Source organism: Equus caballus, chromosome 11 (assembly GCF_041296265.1).
Source record: "Equus caballus isolate H_3958 breed thoroughbred chromosome 11, TB-T2T, whole genome shotgun sequence".
Taxonomy (NCBI): domain Eukaryota; kingdom Metazoa; phylum Chordata; class Mammalia; order Perissodactyla; family Equidae; genus Equus; species Equus caballus.
Window position 1 is genome coordinate 41,323,340 of NC_091694.1, and position 19,617 is coordinate 41,342,956.

The following is a 19,617-nucleotide window of genomic DNA, read 5'->3' on the forward strand; positions in this document are numbered from 1 at the left end:
AACCAAGTAAACATACACAAACAAATTAATTTTGAGAAAAAAGACAATGCAGGAATGAAAAAGCTTCACACAAAAAAAATTTAATTAACACCCTAAAAGACATTAGAAAAGATTTTAAAGGATGCTATTTTAAAATGAAAGAGAGAGCAAGTGAGAATAAAGAACAATAAAGAACATTCAGAAAGTTAAATATGACAGCATGTCATGAGTTCCCAAGACCACCCCCAGGTCAGTGGTTTGCTAGAAGGACTCACAGGACTCGACACATAGTCACAGTCACAGCTATGCTTTATTACAGCAAAAGGATACAAAACAAAATTAGAGAAAGGAAAATGCGCAAGTCCAGAGGACCCCAGACGCAACCTTCCAAGAGTCTTCTCCCAGTGAAGTCAGACAGGACATGCCAAATTCCTCCAGCAATGAGCTGCGACAGCACGTTAGAAATCCTGTCTACCAGGTAAGTTCACTGGAGACTCAGTGCTCAGGGTTTTATTGGGGGCACCCTCTGCCTAGCACATACTGAAGTTCCAGACATCCAGATGGAAAGCAGATGTTTATCATAAATCACGTTTGTACAGTTTTAAGTACAGTGAGCCATTCTTATCGAGGAATGGTAGGAACCCTTCCAAAACCCAAGTTCCCAGACACAAGCCAAGGGCCCACCTTGCAAGCAGAGTTTTCAAAGGATAACGGTCTCAGGCCTCCTATGTTAACTCTGGATAGTAAGATAAAATAAAACATTAAAGAGTTGGGAGATAAAGTTGAGATCCTCTCTAGGAAAAAGAACAAAAGAAAACACTATGAGAGAAAAAAGTTTTAAAAATAACATGATTCGTCAATTCCAACATGTGAAAGAAAAGGAGGAGAAAAAAAGAAATGAACATGGAGGGAAGAAATTAGCAAAGAAATAACACAAGAAATTTCTCAAATCTGAAAAATATGAGTCTTTAAAGTGAAAAAGACCCATTACGTATAAAAGTATATTGTCAGTGAGCTGCAGAAGAACAAGGACAAAGAAAAGAAAATCTCAAGAACTTCTAGAAAAGAAAAAATAAAAAGACAGGTTGCTTACATTATAGGAACCAGAATGGCATTAGACTTAGCAATAATCTCAGTGATAAACTAGAAGACAAAGGAGAAATGCTTTCAAAATTCTGAGGAAAATTTATTTTCATTCTAGAACTTAATATCCAGACAAATTATCGAATAACAAAAAGGTAGAATAAACATATTCTCAAACATACAAGGTCTCAAAATTTATCTCTTCTGCACCTTTTTATTCAGCAAGCTGGAGAGGATGTGCTCCAAACTAATGGGATTCACAAAACAGGGGAATCGATACAGGACCAAAGCAAAGGGAATTTTTAAAATGACAATGAAGGGAGAACTCAAGCTGACCGCTGCACACCTGGCCTAGCAAGCAACCAACCCGAAACAGGAGCATAAGAGGAAGTCCTCAGGGAAAACAATTTCAATGGATACATTAATAGGTTTGACCCTGTCTGGAAAACAGTACTGGGAGCATGATAATGATATGAAGAATTAACAACAGTTTACATCAAAAACAAAGCAAATGAAAAAAATGAGGCCGTTACCAACTTTAGGGGCACAAAAAGTTGTACAGGAAAGTAAACAATCACAGTACACTACTTGGCTCAGCCTCAAACAATATTATATATATCTAATGGTAGTCTAGACAGAGATTAATAGAGATAATAAGGAAGAGGCAAGATTTGAAAAGATGATAACTTACCATATGATCCAGCAATCGCACTCCTTGGTATTTACCCCAAAGAACTGAAAACACATGTCTACACAAAAATCTGCACACAGATGTTTATAACAGCTTTATTCATAACTGGCAAAACTTGCAAGCAACCAAGATGTCCTTCAGTAGGTGAATGGATAAATAAACTGTGGTACCTCCAGACAATGGAATATTAGTCAGCACTAAAAGGAAATGAGCTATCAAGCCATGAAAAGACATGAAGGAACCTTAAGTGCATGATACTAAGTGAAAGAGGCCAAGCTGAAAAGGCTATATACTGTATGATTCCAACGATATGACCTTCTGGAAAAAGCAAAACTACAGAGACAATAAAAAGATCAGTGGTGGCAGAGGTAGGGGGATGAAAAGGCAGAGCACAGAGGATTTTTAGGACAGTGAAAATACTCTGTATGATTTTATAATAATAGGTATATGTCATTATGCATTTGTCCAAACCCACAGAACGTATAACACCAAGAGTGAACCCTAAAGTAAACTATGGACTTTGGGGGATTATGACGTGTTGATATAGGTTCATCCCTGGTAAAAAATGTACCACTCTGCTGAGTGATGTTGGTAATGGGGGAGGCTATGTACATCTGGGGATAGAGGGTATATGAGAAATCTCTGTTCTTCCTCCCAATTTTGTTGTAAACCTAAAACTGTTCTAAAAAAAAAATGTCTTTAAAAAGAAAAAAGAAAAGGCAGCCAAGGTCAACTATGGGGGAAAAAGAAGGTAATGGCATACATTTTTTAGAACTGTTAGACAATGATAATCCTCAGCTCCAGGAAGTCCAAAAATCTAAAGCAGAATAAATAAAAAGAAATCCTTACACCTAGAAACATTTCAGTGAAAGTGCATAGCAGCAAGGAACAAAGAGAAGAACTAAAAAAAGCTGGAGACAATCTCATCTATAAGTTAATGACAATTGGTGACAACTAAATTCTCAGCGGCAACAGTAGAGCTCAAAAAGATCGTTAAATGATATCTTTAACATACTGAGAGAAAAACAACTGCCTGAAATTATATATATTCAACAAAACTAACATTCAAGAACAAAGGGGAAGTAAAGACACTCTCAAAGAAAGGAAAATAAGAGCAACCACAACAGGGCCTTCTCAAAGGAAATTCTAAAGAACATAATTCAAGTAGAAGAAAAAACCTGAGATTTAAGGAAAAAAATAAAAAGGTTGGACACATAAAAGGCACATAATAAAATGGCAGAAGTTAATCCAAATATATCAATAATCACAATGAATATAAACTGGCTAAACTCTCCACTTGGGAAAAAACTCAGACTGGTTACACACGTGCTGTTTGTAAGGACAGCTTAACATAAGGGCACAGAATGAGTGATAATCAAAGATTGGAGATAGATCTACGAAGCAAATATAAAACAAAAGAAAACTAGAGCAAACTTAGGCAAAAAGCACTAGAAACATAGAGAATCACTATGTAGTGATACAAGATTCAAATCACCTGGAAGATATTTTAAACCTTTATGCACCTAACAACACCCCCCCCCCCCAGAAGTGATAGATCTACAAGAAAGTTAAAAATCTACCAATATAGTTAATAAAGATTTTTTAATATAGCTTTCTCAGTAATAAGATACAGCAGACAAAAACAATCAGAATTTAGAAGAGTTGAAATGCTTACTTAATAAACTTGATCAAAATGACACATAAAAATCATACCCAAGAACTAGGGTCTACACATTATTTTCAAGAACACACGAAATCTTTATAAAAAATGGGGCTGTATGTTTGGGTAGTCAGACTCCCCGATGATCCCTGAATTCTGCTACCCATGCCCTCTGTAATCTACCCTGTGTAACAGGGTTGTCCTGCCTGACCAACATAATATGGCAGAAGTAAAGGTATGTCACTTCCAAGGTTAATAAAAGACTGTGGCTTCTGCTTCTCTCAGATCACTAACTCGGGAGAAGGCCAGCTGCCATGTCACAAGCAGTCCATGGAGAGGCCCACATGGAAAGGAAGTTCTTTGGCAACAGTTAGCAAAGAACTGAGGCCTGCTGCCAACAGCTGTGTAAATGATCAGCTTGGAAGAAACTTTTCCCCAGTCAAGCTTTCAGATAACTGCAGCCCCAGCCAGAAGCTTGACTGCAACTACATGAAGGACTCTGAACCAGAAATACCTAGCTAAGCTGCCACTGGATTTCTGACACATAGAAATTTTATGAGATAAATGCTTGCTGTCCAAAATTGCTACTTTTGGGGGAATTTGTTACACAACAATAAACGACTAATACAATGCTCAAGCCCGTAAAGCTAACTTCAAATTTGAAAGTACTGGTATATGGGGCTGGCCCTGTGGCCGAGTGGTTAAGCTTGTGCCCTCTGCTTTGGCAGCCCAGGGTTTCGCCGTTTTGAATCCTGGGCGTGGACATGGCACCACTCATCAAGCCATGCTAAAGTGGCATCCCACATGCCACAACTAGAAGGACCTACAACGAAAAATACACAACTATGTACCGGGGGCCTTTGGGAAAAAGAGGAAAAATAAAATCTTAAAAAAAAAAAAGTACTGATATCATACAAACCATATTAACTGGCCACAATACAATTAAGATAGAAATTAATAACCAAAGGAAAACTTCTGCAAATCAAGAAATACTCTAGTTGAAAGGAGAAATCATAATGGAAAACAGAAAATATCTAGAATTGAAAAGTAATGAAAAGCTAATTTTCAAAACTTGTAAGACACAAGTAAAGCTGGATTTAATAAATGTATAACTTTTAATACTTACATTCAAAAAGAAACATTCAAAATTAACCAGCTTAAATCCAACTTACAAAGTCAGAAAACCACCTCACAACCATTAGGATGGCTACAATCAGAAAAATGGAAAATAACAAGCATGGAAAGGATGTGGAGAAATTGGAACTCTTATGCACCATTCACGGGAATGTAAAATGGTGCAGCTGCTAAGGAAAATAGCATGGAGGTTCCTCAAAAAATTAAAAATAGAATTATTACCATATGATCCAGCAATTCCACCTATGGATATATACCCAAAAGAATTGAATGCCAGATCTCAAAGAGATATTTGCATACCTGTGTTCATAGTAGCATTATTCACAATAGTCAAAAGGTGGAAGCAATCCAAGTGTCCACCAACAGACAGATAAACAAAATGTGGTATATACATGTAATGTAATATTACTCAGCTTTTATTCTTTTTTTGAGGAAGATTAGCCCTGAGCTAACATCTGCTGCCAATCCCCCTCTTTTTGCTGAGGAAGACTGGCCCTGAGCTAACATCCATGCCCATCTTCCTCTACTTTATATGAGATGGCTGCCACTGCATGGCGTGACAAACGGTGCCATGTCCACACCCAGGATCCGAACCAGCAAACCCCGGGCCACCAAAGCGGAACGTGTGAACTTAACTGCTGCACCACCAGGCCGGCCCCTACTCAGCTCTAAAAAGGAAGGAAATTATGACATATGTTACAACATGGATGAACCTTAAGGACATTAATACCAAGTGACATAAGTGAATCACAAAAAGACAAATACTGTATGCTTCCATTTAGATGAAGTACCTAGAATAGTCAAATTTAGAGACACACACAGAATGCTGGTTGCCAGGAGCTGGGGGAGGGAGGAATGAGGCAAAGCAGTTTAATGGGTATAGAGTTTCAGTTTTGCAAGAAGCTAAGAACTCTGGAGAATTCTGCACAAGGTGAATGTACTTAACACTACTGAACTATACACTTAGAAATGGTTAAGATGGTAAATTTTATGTTATGTATATTTTACCACTATTAAAAATAAAATTTAAAAGTCTTAAAAAAGAACAGCAGAATAAACCTAAGGAAGGAAAATAATAAGAGCAAAATTAACAAAACAGAAAACAGACAATAAAATTAACCAAAGCTAAGAATTGTGTCTTTGAAAATACAAACGAAATACACAAACAGAAAAAAATCAATCAAGAAAAAAATAAAGGAACAAATAAACATTAGGAGTGAAAACAGAACATAACTTCACTTCTCACAGAGATTAAATAGATCATAAAAAGGTATTAGGAACAACTTTTGAGTTGAAATGGACATTCTTAGAAAAATACAATTTATCAAAACTCATTTAAGAAAAAAGAATCAGGATAGTCTGACAATTCAAGAAACAAAATGCATGGTTTAAAATTTTCCCTCAAAACTGGTGCAGCCACTGTGGAAAACAGTATAGAGATTTCTCAAAATATTAAAAATAGAAATACCATAAGACCCAGCTATCTCACTACTGGGTATTTACCCAAAGAACTGGAAATCAACAATTCAAAGAGACTTATGCACCCCTATGTTCATTGCAGCATTATTCACAATAGCCAAGATGTGCAAGCAACCCAAATGCCCATTGATGGATGATTGGATAAAGAAGATGTGGTATATATACAATGGAATACTACTCAGCCATAAAAAAAGACAAAATCGTCCCATTTGCAACCACATGGATGAACCTTGAGGGCATCATGTTAAGTGAAATATGCCAGACAGAGAAAGACAAACACCATGTGATTTCACTTGTATATGGAACATAAACAAACACATGGACAAAGAGAACAAATTAGTGGTTACCAAGGGAAGGGGGTGGAGGGTGGGCACAAGGGGTGAAGGGGCATACTTATAAGGTGTATGACAAACAACAATGTACAACTGAAATCTCACTATGTTATAAACTATTACTACCACATGAGAAAACAAAAAAACTTCCCTCAAGAAAGTACTAAGCCCAGACAGTTCTATTGGAGAGTTCTGCCAGACTTTGAATCAACACATAATTCCAAGACTGCATAAACATGCACAGAATATTAAAAAATAAGCTCCCCAACGATTTTATACAGCTAGAATAACCTTGATATGGAAACAAAACAAGAAAGGAAAATTACAAATCAATCTTACTCAACATAGATGCAAACATCCTAAACAAAATATCAGCAAATTTAATCCAGCAAACAACGTTTGGGGTTTTTTTTCACAACTTTATTTTTCTTCTAGTTTCATGGAATAGTTCAACATCAGCATGTACCTCATTTTGAACACACACAGACCCTCACAGTGTGGCACGGTACGGATGTACTAGAACTTGATTTGTTTTTTTGTGGGTTCTTTTGTCCAGTATTTTTTGGGTTGTGTGCTGGTTTTTTTGTGGGTTTTTCTGGTGAGGATGATTGGCCTGGAACTAACATCTGTTGCCAATTTTACTCTTTTTGCTTGAGAAAGATAGTCCCTGAGCCAAGATCTATGCCAATCTTCCTCTATTTTGCACGTGGGAAGCCGTCACAGCATGGCTTGATGAGCGGTGTGTAAGTCTGCGCCCAGGATCCGAACCGGTGAACTTGGGCTGCCCAAGCAGAGTGCACAAACTTAACCACTGGGCCACTGGGCCAGCCCCCCATGTTTTTTAAAATTGTACATTTCAATCAAGAACTGCCCCAGGAAGGCAAGGTTGATATAATTATTAGAAATCAGAAAATAATGACAAACTATAAACAGATGAAAGGAAGAAAAATTATACAATCACCTCAATGGAGGCTGAATAAGCAGCTGATAATACTCAATATCCATTCAAGAATTTTTAGGGGCCAGCCTGGTGACACAGTGGTTAAGTTTACACACTCCACTTCAGGGGCCCAGGGTTCACCGGTTCAGATCCTGGGCTCTGACCTACACACCACACGTCAAGCCATGCTGTGGCAGCGTCCCACATAGAAGAACTAGAAGGACTTACAACTAGGGCATACAACTATGTACTGGACCTTTGGGGAGAAAAAAAAGAAGATCGGCAAGAGATGTTAGCACAGGGCCAATCTTCCTTACCAAAAAAGGTAAAATAAAGAAAAAAAAAGAAATTTTAAACTTAGCAATCTAGAAGAGAACTTCCTTAATTTAATAAGAGCATTTATTTAAAAAAAACCTTAGAAACACTATTTTTAACAGTGAAATAATACAGGCTTCTTTCCTTTTTAGATCAAAAACAAGACACAGATGCCCACTGCCACCACGCCTATTCGACACTGAAAAACCTCAATGGGTTCATAAAGAAAAAGAGAAAACAGTTTTAAGATTGAAAATGAAAAAACAAAACTGGAACTATTTACAGATGATTCATGGTCTATATAGAAAAATCCAAAAGAAACTAGAGACAAATCAATAAAAGTGAAGAGCTGCTGGATACAAAAACAAAATACTAAAGTTAGTCACATTTCTATACACAATCAGAAAATGCAATTAAAAAAAATACCATGTAAAAGAGTAACAGAAGAATTCTAGGAAAAATTCTGACATTTGATGTACAAGTTCTTTACATAAGGAGAAAATTATAAAATGTAATTGAAATGAGTTTTTTAAAGATAAAATAGAAATATATACTATATTCTTAAATAAGAAACCTCAGTATCATAATGATGCCAATCAATTCTCCCCAACTTGATAAGCTGATTCTAAAACCAATATGGAAAAGCACTGCCATAACTTTTCTTGAAGAAAAGCTTCGAGGATTTGCCATATTTGATATTAAGACTTATTAAAAGCTATGGTAATTATGATAAATAGTCAAGTGAGTTACTGGGACTATGACAGATAGCAGAATGAAGAGCCCAGAAACTAAGCCCATGCATATAAGGAAACTTAGTTTTCAACTGAGCAAGCACTGCAGATCACAGGGGAAAGAATGGACTACTCAATAAATAGGTTGGAACGATCAGTTATTTGTTATCACACGGGGAAAAAAAAGAAACTGGATCCTTACACAAAAGTAAGTAGATGTAGGTTAAAGACTTCAATGTGAAAGTGAAAAGTGGGGGAAAAAAACTTATAGAAAAGAATATAGAAGAGTATCTTAATATGTCAGGGAAGGAAAGGAATGATATATACCAAAAATAAAAAAATAAAATAATACAAATCATAAAAGACTGATAAATTCAGCAATATTAAAACTAACAACATTAATCACTAAAAGATATGAAGAGGATCAAAATCCAATCATAAATTGAAAAGATATTTGCAACAAGTGTAAATATCAAGAATTAGATATAAACCATATAAAAATTACAATGACTCAATCAGGAAAAATCAACCCAAATAAAAAATGAACAAATATATATATATATACACATAGATATTTCACAGAATAAGAAACAAACAGTGCATGAATATCTGAAAAGAAGCTGGACATCATCAGTAGACTAGGAAATACAGGTTCAAATTACAATGATATACCATTTCTTACCCACCAGATAAATAAAAAATTAAAAGGACAGACAATACCAAGTGTTGGAAAGGACAGAGAGTAACAGTAACGCTGGGGGTGTCAACTGGTTCAATCACTTTAAAAAATAATTTGGCATTACCTACTAAAGCTGAAAAAGCCCAGAGCCTTTTTCTTCTCCCAAACATATACTCTAAATTCCTGCACATGCATAAGAGACACGTATAAGAACGTACGTAAGCAGCATTGTTAATAACAGCAAAAACCTAGAAACAATCCAAATGTTTATCATTGATAGCATGGATATACAAACTGCAGCATATTCAAATAATGAAATACTGTATAGCAGTAAAATGAATGAACTACATACAACACCAGCTGGCCCTACTGGTCTAGGGGTTAAGATCCTGCTCTCTCACTGCCTCCGCTTGGGTTCATTCCCCAGTCAGGGAACGAGACCACCTGCCCATCAGTTGTCATACTCAGGCAGCTGCATGTTGCTGAAAGCTACATAGTATTTCAAAGACCAGCAGAGTCACCCATGGTGGACAGGTTTCAGCGGAGCTTCTAGACTAAGACAGACTAGGAAGAAGGACTTGGCCACCCACTTCCAAAATACTGGCCATGAGAACCCCATGAACAGCAGCAGAGCATTGTCTGATACAGCACCAGACGACGAGAGGATGGTGCATAAAGACTGAGCAGGGCTCCACTCTGCTGTACACAGGGTTGCTAGGAGTCAAAACTGACTCAGCACTAACAACAACAACATACAACACCCTGGATGACACTGAAAAAATGATGCCTACAAAAGAAACTAGAAAAATACTTACAGTACTACTCCATCATATAAAGATAAAAAACAGGCAAATAATACAATTTTAGGGAGATATACTGTAAAGAAAAGCAAGGGAAATTTTTTAATGCAATTCAGGATAGTGGTGGGAGAACGGTAAGAAAAGGAATGTGATTTGGACCATGCAGGGGTTTCTAAGGTGTTGATAAGGTACTTCTTAATCTGAATTTGGATTGACACGTGTTCACTGTATTATTTTTGTAACTACAAACTGTACAAACATGTTCCATATATTCTTGTATATATAAGTTTCACAATACATTTTAAGTCAGAGATAAAAACTACTAGAGAATACATGCAAATACATGCTTCCTGAAGAATTATTTGTAAAGTAAAAAAATAAACAAACCTGGAAACAAACTAAGTGTTCCTCTATAGCAGAAATAAACTGACATTCATACAATGGAATATTACACATGCAGTCAAACTGAATCAAGTAAATGTGCATGTAAAACCATGGATCAAATCTAAAACTGTAATAGGTTTAAAAAGCAAGTGTAGAGAATACTTACAGTATGCTTTTCATGTAAAAATGTTAGACTATAATGACTGTTTTTTGTTGTGTTTTGCTTTTTTAGTGAGGAAGTTTGGCCCTGAGCTAACATCTGTTGCCAATCTTCCTCTTTTTTTCCTCCCCAAAGCCCCAGTACACAGTTGTATATCCTAGTTGTAAGTCATCCTAGGTCTTCTATGTGGGATGCTGCCACATTATTAAACAGAGCCATACACTTGCTGTTACTCCTGACAATCAATATTCACAAGTTATGATTTTCTAATTCAACAGAAATAAAAAGTAAGAAAAAGAATAGTGCAGAAGTTGATCTACACTAAACTCAAGGTATCCGTTACGGGGCTGGACAGAGACACTGATGAAATATTGCATATGGTATCATTCCTCTCACAAACATCAACATGATCACTATGTTTTATTTTTATTTTAAAATTGTCATGATTTTCCCTAAAACTGTTGATTTAAGAACTTCAAATGTTAAATTTTTTTTAAATGGCCAAATGCCTAGGCTTCACCAGCCTAATCTTAAAGGGAGATACTTCCCCTACCTAAAGTCAATTTGGCCTGATTCTGACTCTCAGTTATTGGGAGGTAAATGACTTCTTAGAAATCTCATGTTCTATCTTAAAAAGCAATGCAAATTTTGCATTCTATCCTATAATATAGCCATATTTGTTTAAATTTAAAAATTTTTCCCAAAAACATCTAAGTAAAATATGTTCCAAAAAGACTGCCCAAAGTATGCTTAAGTGTTGGAGCCTAGCACACCAGTCTGGACTTAGGTTACACATAAGCATGAGAAACATAGTATACAACTTATGTAGAGTTTACAGTACTAAATATTAATTCCCACACATGAAGCCCAAAGAAGAAAGAAGAAAAAAAAAGTACCACTTCAAAAATCACTATTAAAATACAGGAAGTTTGTATAAACAAAATAAATTTTAAAAGTACGTGAATTATTCGGGCAATTGCTACTGACAAACTTGAATACAGACCATGTATTAAAGAGAAAAGTATTGTTATCAATGTCAAGTTTCCTGACTTTGATAATTGTACTCTAGTTAAGTAAGAGAGGTCTTTCCTTATTCTTAAGACACACAAATATTTAGGAGTAAAGGAACATGATGCCTACAACTTACTGTCAAATGCATCCTCCATACACACACACACATATGGACAGAGAGAGAGAATGAATAATAAAACACAAAACAAATGGAGCAAAATATAAACAACTGGTACATCTGGGTCAAGGATATATGGGACTTTTTATACAACTGTTGCAACTTTTCTGTAAGTTTTAAATTATTCGACATTTTACAAGTACTTAAACAGCACTGGCAGCCCCAGAACTCCAAGGTAGCACTGACCTACCAAAACAATCTGCCTTCAGGTCATCATTTTGGCTAATATTTAAATTATATTCAACTGTGAAAATTACGTTCCAAATACAATTCTTTAAGAAGCCCATCAACCGAATTTCTGAATCATCCCTTTTTCTGGTTGTGTGAAGAATAATGCAGTTGATGTTAAAAATGAAAATGGACGTCCAAATAGCAGGGTCCAAACAGGCACAACTACATGTGGATGATGTCTACCTTTGGGATCCAAATTTTTAAGAACATATTAACAAAATATTCTAGCATAATTCACAAATTGTAAATTTTATTAAATTAAAAATTGCAGAAGTAGAGTCAGCACAGTCAGTGGAGATTCCAACCCAGGCTTCACCTCCTTCCTGAGGCTGAGAAAACCGTTCTCGAATGGCAAAGATTCTGTGTGCTAGTTGTAACATGACATTTAAAACAATCCTAAACTCATTCCAGGGAAGGAAGAGGCTTTTCAAATCACAGTTCAAGCACCTGCCACCGTGCTTAGTTTACAACTTAACTTAGTTCAAGCCAGAAGCCTGAGCTATTTAGTCATGTACTAATGGCCGTTTGTTACCATCAGGCTGAATGAAAGAGAATTTCATTCATAAAAAGAGAAAGATACAGTTTAAAATAAACTTGGAAACATCATGAAGAGGAGGATAAAGCCAATAGATACTCAGCTTCCAGGCTTAAGTCCTATTGACTTCACATTGAGATGAACTACTGGTCTACTTGTAACTATTTTCTCCCCATGCCAAAATGATTTCATTATAGTCAATCAGAAAGAAAAATCAGTTGATATTACAAAATATACACTTTACATAATAATCTTCAATTTATCTGAAAACTAATACACAAATTAAATTAGAGGTGCAAAGGCTCTTTTGATTCCTAAGTAGACAACGATTTAAGAACACAAGGCAAGTGATATTAGATATTTGAGCCAACAGTCCCCCTTCAAGAAAATTAAAACAAGGAACTTATCTTACAGCAGAAGAAGTACAGAAATGGGCTTGTGGGTCTTGGAATTCACTGGTCTCACCACACACGCTACCACACGGAAGCAGCTGATCTAAGAATAATAGAAAGGCCCGCTGGAGACTCAGTTACAACGCTAGTCGGAGACCAAATCCTCAAGTACATGCTTTGAACGAACAACCAAGATAAAATGTTGTCTTTCCCACAGCCAGAATACATATGTCTGAGAATCAAGGGGTGTAGGTAGAATTGGTTTCTCTCACTATTATCCCTAAAAACCTTATTAACGGAATTTTTGCTTCCAGTACCTACAACTTTGATATCTGCTGGTTTTGAGGCCTTGGTTCCTAAGGAAAGAATGATTCCACCAGGTTCCACTGAATTGGGAAGTTGAAACTGGTTCATGATCACATAGCTCTGTGACATTAAATCAGGATTTCTCACCCTCAGCACCACTGACATTTTGAACTTGATAACGCTTTGCTGTTGAGGCCTGTTCTGTGCATTCTAAGATGCTTGGCAGAATCTCTAACTTCTACCTACTAGATGCCAGTAGCAACACTGCCCCCAAGTCAGTGAAGTAAAAATACCTCTAGACATTGCCAAATGTCCCCTGGGAGGCAAAAGTGACCTCAGTTGAGAGCCACTACAATAAATCAACAGGCAAATAAGAGGGTCATTCTACTAGCTGATGTTAATTCATCTGGGTTACCTAAGAGATACTGGACCAATGCTATATAAGGGGGACAGGGAGGGCTGTCTGGAACCCCGAGCATTCTATGAGATACCTCTCATACATCTATAATAGTAAAAGTCAATGGAAAATACGCACACAAAGCAGGACCACTGAGGACTCTCATGTTCTTCACTAATGAAGGTTTGGGTTACCCCACCAGCTGAGGTCCTGAATGAGGGCAAAGGAAACATGGAATGGGCAACAGAGAAAAGTTTTAAAGATGAATGATAATCTCTCAACTAGTTAACAAAGCAAGGTCTATAGCAGTTATACATATTTTCTTCTTTGGTTATTATAGAGGATTTTGCATGAGTGTACAAACCAATTTCTTCTTTCTTCTTCTCAATGTTATACAAATTTTATTAGTAAAAGTTAACTTTACAATTTAGTCTTTAAGTAGCAGAATATTCAGAAGGAGTATGAATTTGAGGCATAATTAACATAGCCTAAAAATGGATAGTGTGAATGTCACCCAGAAATGGATACAATGAATTTTGAGACTTTGCTCCTCAATTTGGGAAGAGGGTAAAGACGTCTTCATTTTTACAAAGAAGACTTCCATCTTAGGCAAAAGCATAGTGTCTTCTGAAAACAAGATCAAATATCTGTGTAAAGGCACGTATGGCTGCTCAGCAGCCAAAGGGGTGGCCTGTGCCAATTGCTAAGTTGTCTTCTCATCTTCACACCTATCCTTCTGTACTTTGTTTTCTGATGGTGAGGTTACTGTGCAAACTACAGTTCTCCTTTGCCAGCTGGCCCCTTGTTAAGGCTCTGCCAAAGGGACACTAAAGAGTCACGGTAAGACCGTAGGAGGGACAAAGGACTTGATTCTTCCTGTTTGCTTCTTGTTCCTGTCAGCATCACCCCAGCTGAATTTTTCTGCACAATCTAATAACAGGACTCCCTACATTTATTCGAGTTTCTAGAGGTCAAGCAGAGAACTAGACTGCCAAATATGTTCAGCTGACTTCTGTGAGATACAATCAAAATTGTCCTTTGAAAAACACAAACCCTATGGCCTCATTAAAAACAAACAAGATCAATAAACAAAAATCAATGCACTTCTATATATTAGCAACAATCAAAAACTGAAATTAAAAAATAATACCTGTTAAAATGGCAGTCCTCCCAAAACTGGTCTACAGGTTCAACACAATCCCTATCAAAATAGGTTTTACGGAAATTGACAAACTGATCCTAAACTGTACATGGACACGCAAAGTACCTACACCAGCTAAAACAATCTTGAGAAAGAGCGACAAAGCTGGAGGATTTACAATACCTGATTTCAAATTTTACTATAAAGTACAATAATCAAGACTATGTGGATTGGCAAAACAAGAGGCATATAGAATCATACCAAGTACAAAAACTAACTAAAAATGAGTCACAGGCCTAAGTGTAAAACCTAAAATAATAAAGTTTCTAGAAAACTTGGAGGAAAATCTGTGACCTTGAATTAGACAAAGCTTTCTTAGATAAACCATCAAAACATGTTCTTTTTAGAAAAATTGATAAATTGGACTGCAGTAAAATTAAAGACATTTGCTTCCAAAATGAGGAAACAAAAAAACAAGCGAGAAACTGGGAGAAAATATTTGCATACCACATATCTCATAAAGGACTTGTATTCAGCATACGTTACAAACTCTTAAAGCTCAATAATAAAAAACCTCCAATTTGGGGGCCAGCCCGGTGGCATAGTTGTTAAGTTGGCACAGTCTGCTTCAGCGGCCTGGGATTTGCAGGTTCGGATTCCAGACGCAGACCTACACACCACTCATCAAGCCACACTGTAGTAGTATCCGACATACAAAATACAGGAAGACTGGCAAGGTGTTAGCTCAGGGCCAAACAACCTCACAAATACAAAAAAGCCCCTCCAATTTTTAAAAACTGGGCAAAAGATTTGAACATACACTTCATTAAAGAAAATATTCAGATAGCAAATAAGCACATGAAAAGATGCTCAATATCATCAATCATTAAAGAAAGGCAAATGAAAACCATAATGATATACCACTTCACACCCACTAGGATGGCTATAATTAAAACTTTTTAAAAGGAAAATAAGTGTTGGTAGGGATGTGGAGCAACTGGAACTCTCATATACTGTTGTAAAATGGTACAATCACTTTGGAAAATAATGACTGGCAGCTTCTTAAAAAGTTAAACGCACACCCACCATATGACCCAGCCATTCCATTCCCTCATATACACACAAGAGAAATGAAAGTATATGTCCACACAAAGTTGTGTATGAAGCTTCAAGACAAGCTTGATGTGTAATAGCTAAAACCCAAATATCTATCAACAGGTGAATGAATAAACAATTTGTGATATACCCAATGAGCAAAAACAGCTCAGTGGTTGCCCAGGGATGAGATGGAGGTAGGAACGGATTATGAGGGCTGGAGGAAACTTTTTTGGGTGGTATATATGTTCATTATCTTGACTGTAGTGATGTTATCACAGGCTTACAAGTATATCAAAACTCATCAAATTGTACATTTTTAAATAGGCACAGTTTGTTTATTGTGTGGCAAATTTGCCTTAACAAAGCTGTAGAAAGTCTATTATTCTAGAATAAAAAATAAAATTCCTAAAATAAAGTTCCTAAAAAGTTCCAGTAAAGTACCTTAGAGCAGGGAAAAAGAAGAGGCAATAGTTTTCTATATTTATTCATATTGGGTGTACATTTACTCATATTACACCCAATTAGGTGCTGTTTGTTATTTCCTATATTTTCAGCCTTCCACTTGAGACATTTCCCTTCTGCCTAAAGAACTTCCTTAGTAATTCTTACAGAGCAGGTCTGCTGGTGATTAATTCTCTCACCTTTTCTTTGTCTAAAAATGTCTTTATTTCACCTTCATTTCTGAAGGATATTTCTGCTGGGAATGAAATTCTAACTTAGCAGTTTTTTCTTTCAACACTTTAAAAATGTCTTTCCATTATTCCCCAGTTTCCACAGTTGTGTTCAAAAGTCAGCCATCAGATACATTATTGTTCCCTCAAAAGTACAGGCATACCTTGGAGATACCGCAGGTTCAGTTCCAGACCACCACAAGAAAGCAATTATCACAACAAAGCAAGTCCCAGGAATTTTTTGGTTTCCCAGTGCATTTAAAAGTTATTTTCACACTATACTGTAGTCTATTAAGTGTGCAATAGCATTATGTCTAAAAGAAAATGTACATATCTTAATTAAAAAATACTTTGTTGCTAAAAAAGGCTAACCATCATCTGAGCTTTCAGCAAGTCATAATCTTTTTGCTGGTGGAGGGTCTTGTAAAAAACGCAGTATCTGGGGCCGGCCCAGTGGTGCAGCTGTTACGTTTGCACATTCCACTTTGGCAGCCTGGGGTTCGCCGGTTCAGATCCCAGGTGAGAACATGGCACCACTTGCCATGCCATGCTGTGGTAGGCGTCCCACATATAAAGTAGAGGAAGATGGGTATGGATGTTAGCTCAGGGCCAGTCTTCCTCAGCAAAAAGAGGAGGATTGGCAGCAGATGTTAGTTCAGGGCTAATCTTCCTCAAAAAAAAAAAAAAAAAGAATGCAATAGCTGCAAAATGCAATAAAGCAAAGCGCACTAAAACAAGGTATGCCTGTGATGTGTCTTTTTTCTCCTTCTGGTTGCTTTTAAGAGTTCTCTTTGTCTCTAGTTTTCAACAGTTCCATTAAGACATGCCTAAGTGTACTTTTCTTTTTATTCATCCTTCTAGAAGTTTGCTAAGCTACTTGAATCTGTGGGTTAATATCTTTCATCAGTTTTGGAAAACGTCTTACCATTCTCTCTTCAAATATTTGCTCCCATGCTAATCTCCTCTACTTCTTGGTCTCCAATTACACATTATTTGACTTACGAGTGGTACACATCTCTCTTAGGTTCTGTCCCACTTTTTCCATTCTTTTTTCTCCCTGTGGTTCAAACTGGATATTTTCCATTGACTTGTCCACATGTTCTTTAATCTTGTCCTTGGTGTGTACAGTCTGCTATTAAATCCACCCAATGAATAACTAATTTCAGATACTGTGGGCTTTTTGTTGTTGTGGGTTTTTGTTTTGTTTTTAATGTGCCAGGCACTGTACTAAGCCCCAGGACTACAGCAGTGAACAAGACATAGTCCCTGCTCTCATGGAACTTAAATAGTATATATTCAATTGACATGTTTTCCCTTTGTTTTCTGGAGGTTTTTTTGAAAAATGAAGAGTAGGGCAAGGGATGGAACAAGGTCCTAGAGTCCTGCACCAAAGTTTTCTAATTAACATATAAATGAATGACCTTAAGCAACCGATGTTATGATTTTGATTGCTAGGATATATTTAATTCCTATAGATTCCAACTCTCTATGGAAATTCTCCAACTTTTCACCCATTTTGTCCATCTTTTCCTGTATTTCCTTTAGCATACAGTTATTTTAAAGTTCTTGTCTGCTGATTTCAATTAAACATGGGTCTAATTCTATAGTTTATTTTTCTTCTTGATTATGGATCAAAGGTTCCTGCCTTTTCAAATGTTTAGAAATTGTTCATTGTATGCTGGATATCGTAAATGAAAGAACCTCAGAAACTCCAGAATATATCTTCCCAGTGAGGGTTCTCCATTTACTCTATTAAGCAAAAGGGATGAGAGAAGATGATCGTTTCAATCCATTCAGGAATTGAACTGTGTCAGGGCTATGCTGCAGTTTTAGCAAGATTCAGTTAATCTCTGGTTCATCTTTCTTCTTCAGTCTATGTCCAGAATCACAAATGTCTCACTTCTTCTATCCCTCAAATTTCAATTCATCTAGTCATTATTACTTCTACAGCCCTCTAATATTTTTTAAAATATGATTTTTAAAGTGCATCCAGTTTTTTTCTACTTGTTGCAGTGGTATAGATGACTATACCTACTAAACACTACCCAGAAGCTGCAGTCTCCCTGCATATCATACAGCAGTGATTCACAAACCCAGCTTTACATCAAAATGACCTAGGGAGATTTTTTGAAGGACAATCCATTGTCCATACCTCTACAAGTTGTAGATGTTCAGTGGGGCCAGGAAATCTATACTTTTAAGAAGAGTCTTAAGTGATTTGGTAAAGCTGGCATTTCTAAAGAAACCAATGTGCCTGTACCAGTTGTTCTTTACTCCCCTCCCCTAGAGCTCAGTAATGATAAGGACATTTAAGAAAGAACATATACTACATAAATAGACAAATTGACAGAAGACTATAAAAACAGTTAAAAGTCAGAATAACTAAAGATTTTAAAGATAAAATGTTAAAATAAATATTTAAAGGCTTTTAAAAATATATTACGATCAAGAGGAAGAGGAAGGAAGGACAAGAACCACTAGTTAGAGTATTTGGTATAATACCAATAGGAGATTAAAAGCAGAACTATCCAATTCAATTTTACTCCTGATTGTTCTGGCAGAAAACAAAATGATCTTCAAGTCTGAAAAAGAGCATTGTTGAGAATGACCAGAACTCTTAGATAAAGCATAAAGACTCCACCCACCTGCTTTATCTGACTGCAAGTCTGCAGGAACTAATCCAAGGATACAGATAGAAACTTGGAAAGATGATAAGGGAAATGCTGTCAGCAAACTTTGAGAGCTCGTGAAAAACAGAAAGGTGCTGGCTGGGAATGAGAAAATGTTGCCCCAACTGTCAAAACACGGGTGGGTCGAGGTAAAAAGGTGATTTCAGTACTATGGACTTAATTTAATGTCAACATCCAGATAATTCTAAGACTGATTATTATGCGGATGGCTTTTAAGCACTTATAGAAAACAGCAGCATTTACTAATGAAACCTTACTTGCATAAAGCAAGTTTACAAAGTACCCTCAGATATATTACCTCCTATCTTTGATTGGCACAGAACCCTGTGAAAATGGGCAGGTAGGATTATGTCCCCTCCTGAACCCACACACACTCTTCAAAATATTAGGAATCTAGGGCTCAGATTGCTTGACTTGCCCAGGTTAACTCATTCCTCAGTAGAAAATTAGGCCTCAAACTCAAGTCTTCTGATTCCTAACTGAGTACTGTTTTTATATCACACAGCTCTTAAAGCCAGCATGAGTTAAGAATAAGCCATGCTCAAATATGATAACTGGGATTGCTTCAAAACAATGGAGAGGTGCTGAGCAGAGAATGGG

General features: G+C 36.6%; 1 protein-coding gene across 22 annotated transcripts in view; it reads right to left on the reverse strand.

Annotated features, from left to right (window-relative positions):
* Positions 1–19,617, reverse strand: part of NF1 (neurofibromin 1) — a 240,382-nt gene that overhangs the window by 208,838 nt on the left and 11,927 nt on the right. For 3 of the 22 annotated variants that reach the window (XM_070226418.1, XM_070226417.1, XM_070226416.1), the window contains exon 2: positions 12,735–12,817. The exons of the other annotated variants lie outside the window; for them this stretch is intronic. In XM_070226418.1, the coding sequence (XP_070082519.1) occupies positions 12,735–12,817 (83 nt within the window). The remainder of the gene's footprint in view (positions 1–12,734; positions 12,818–19,617) is intronic. 22 annotated transcript variants of the gene reach the window in all.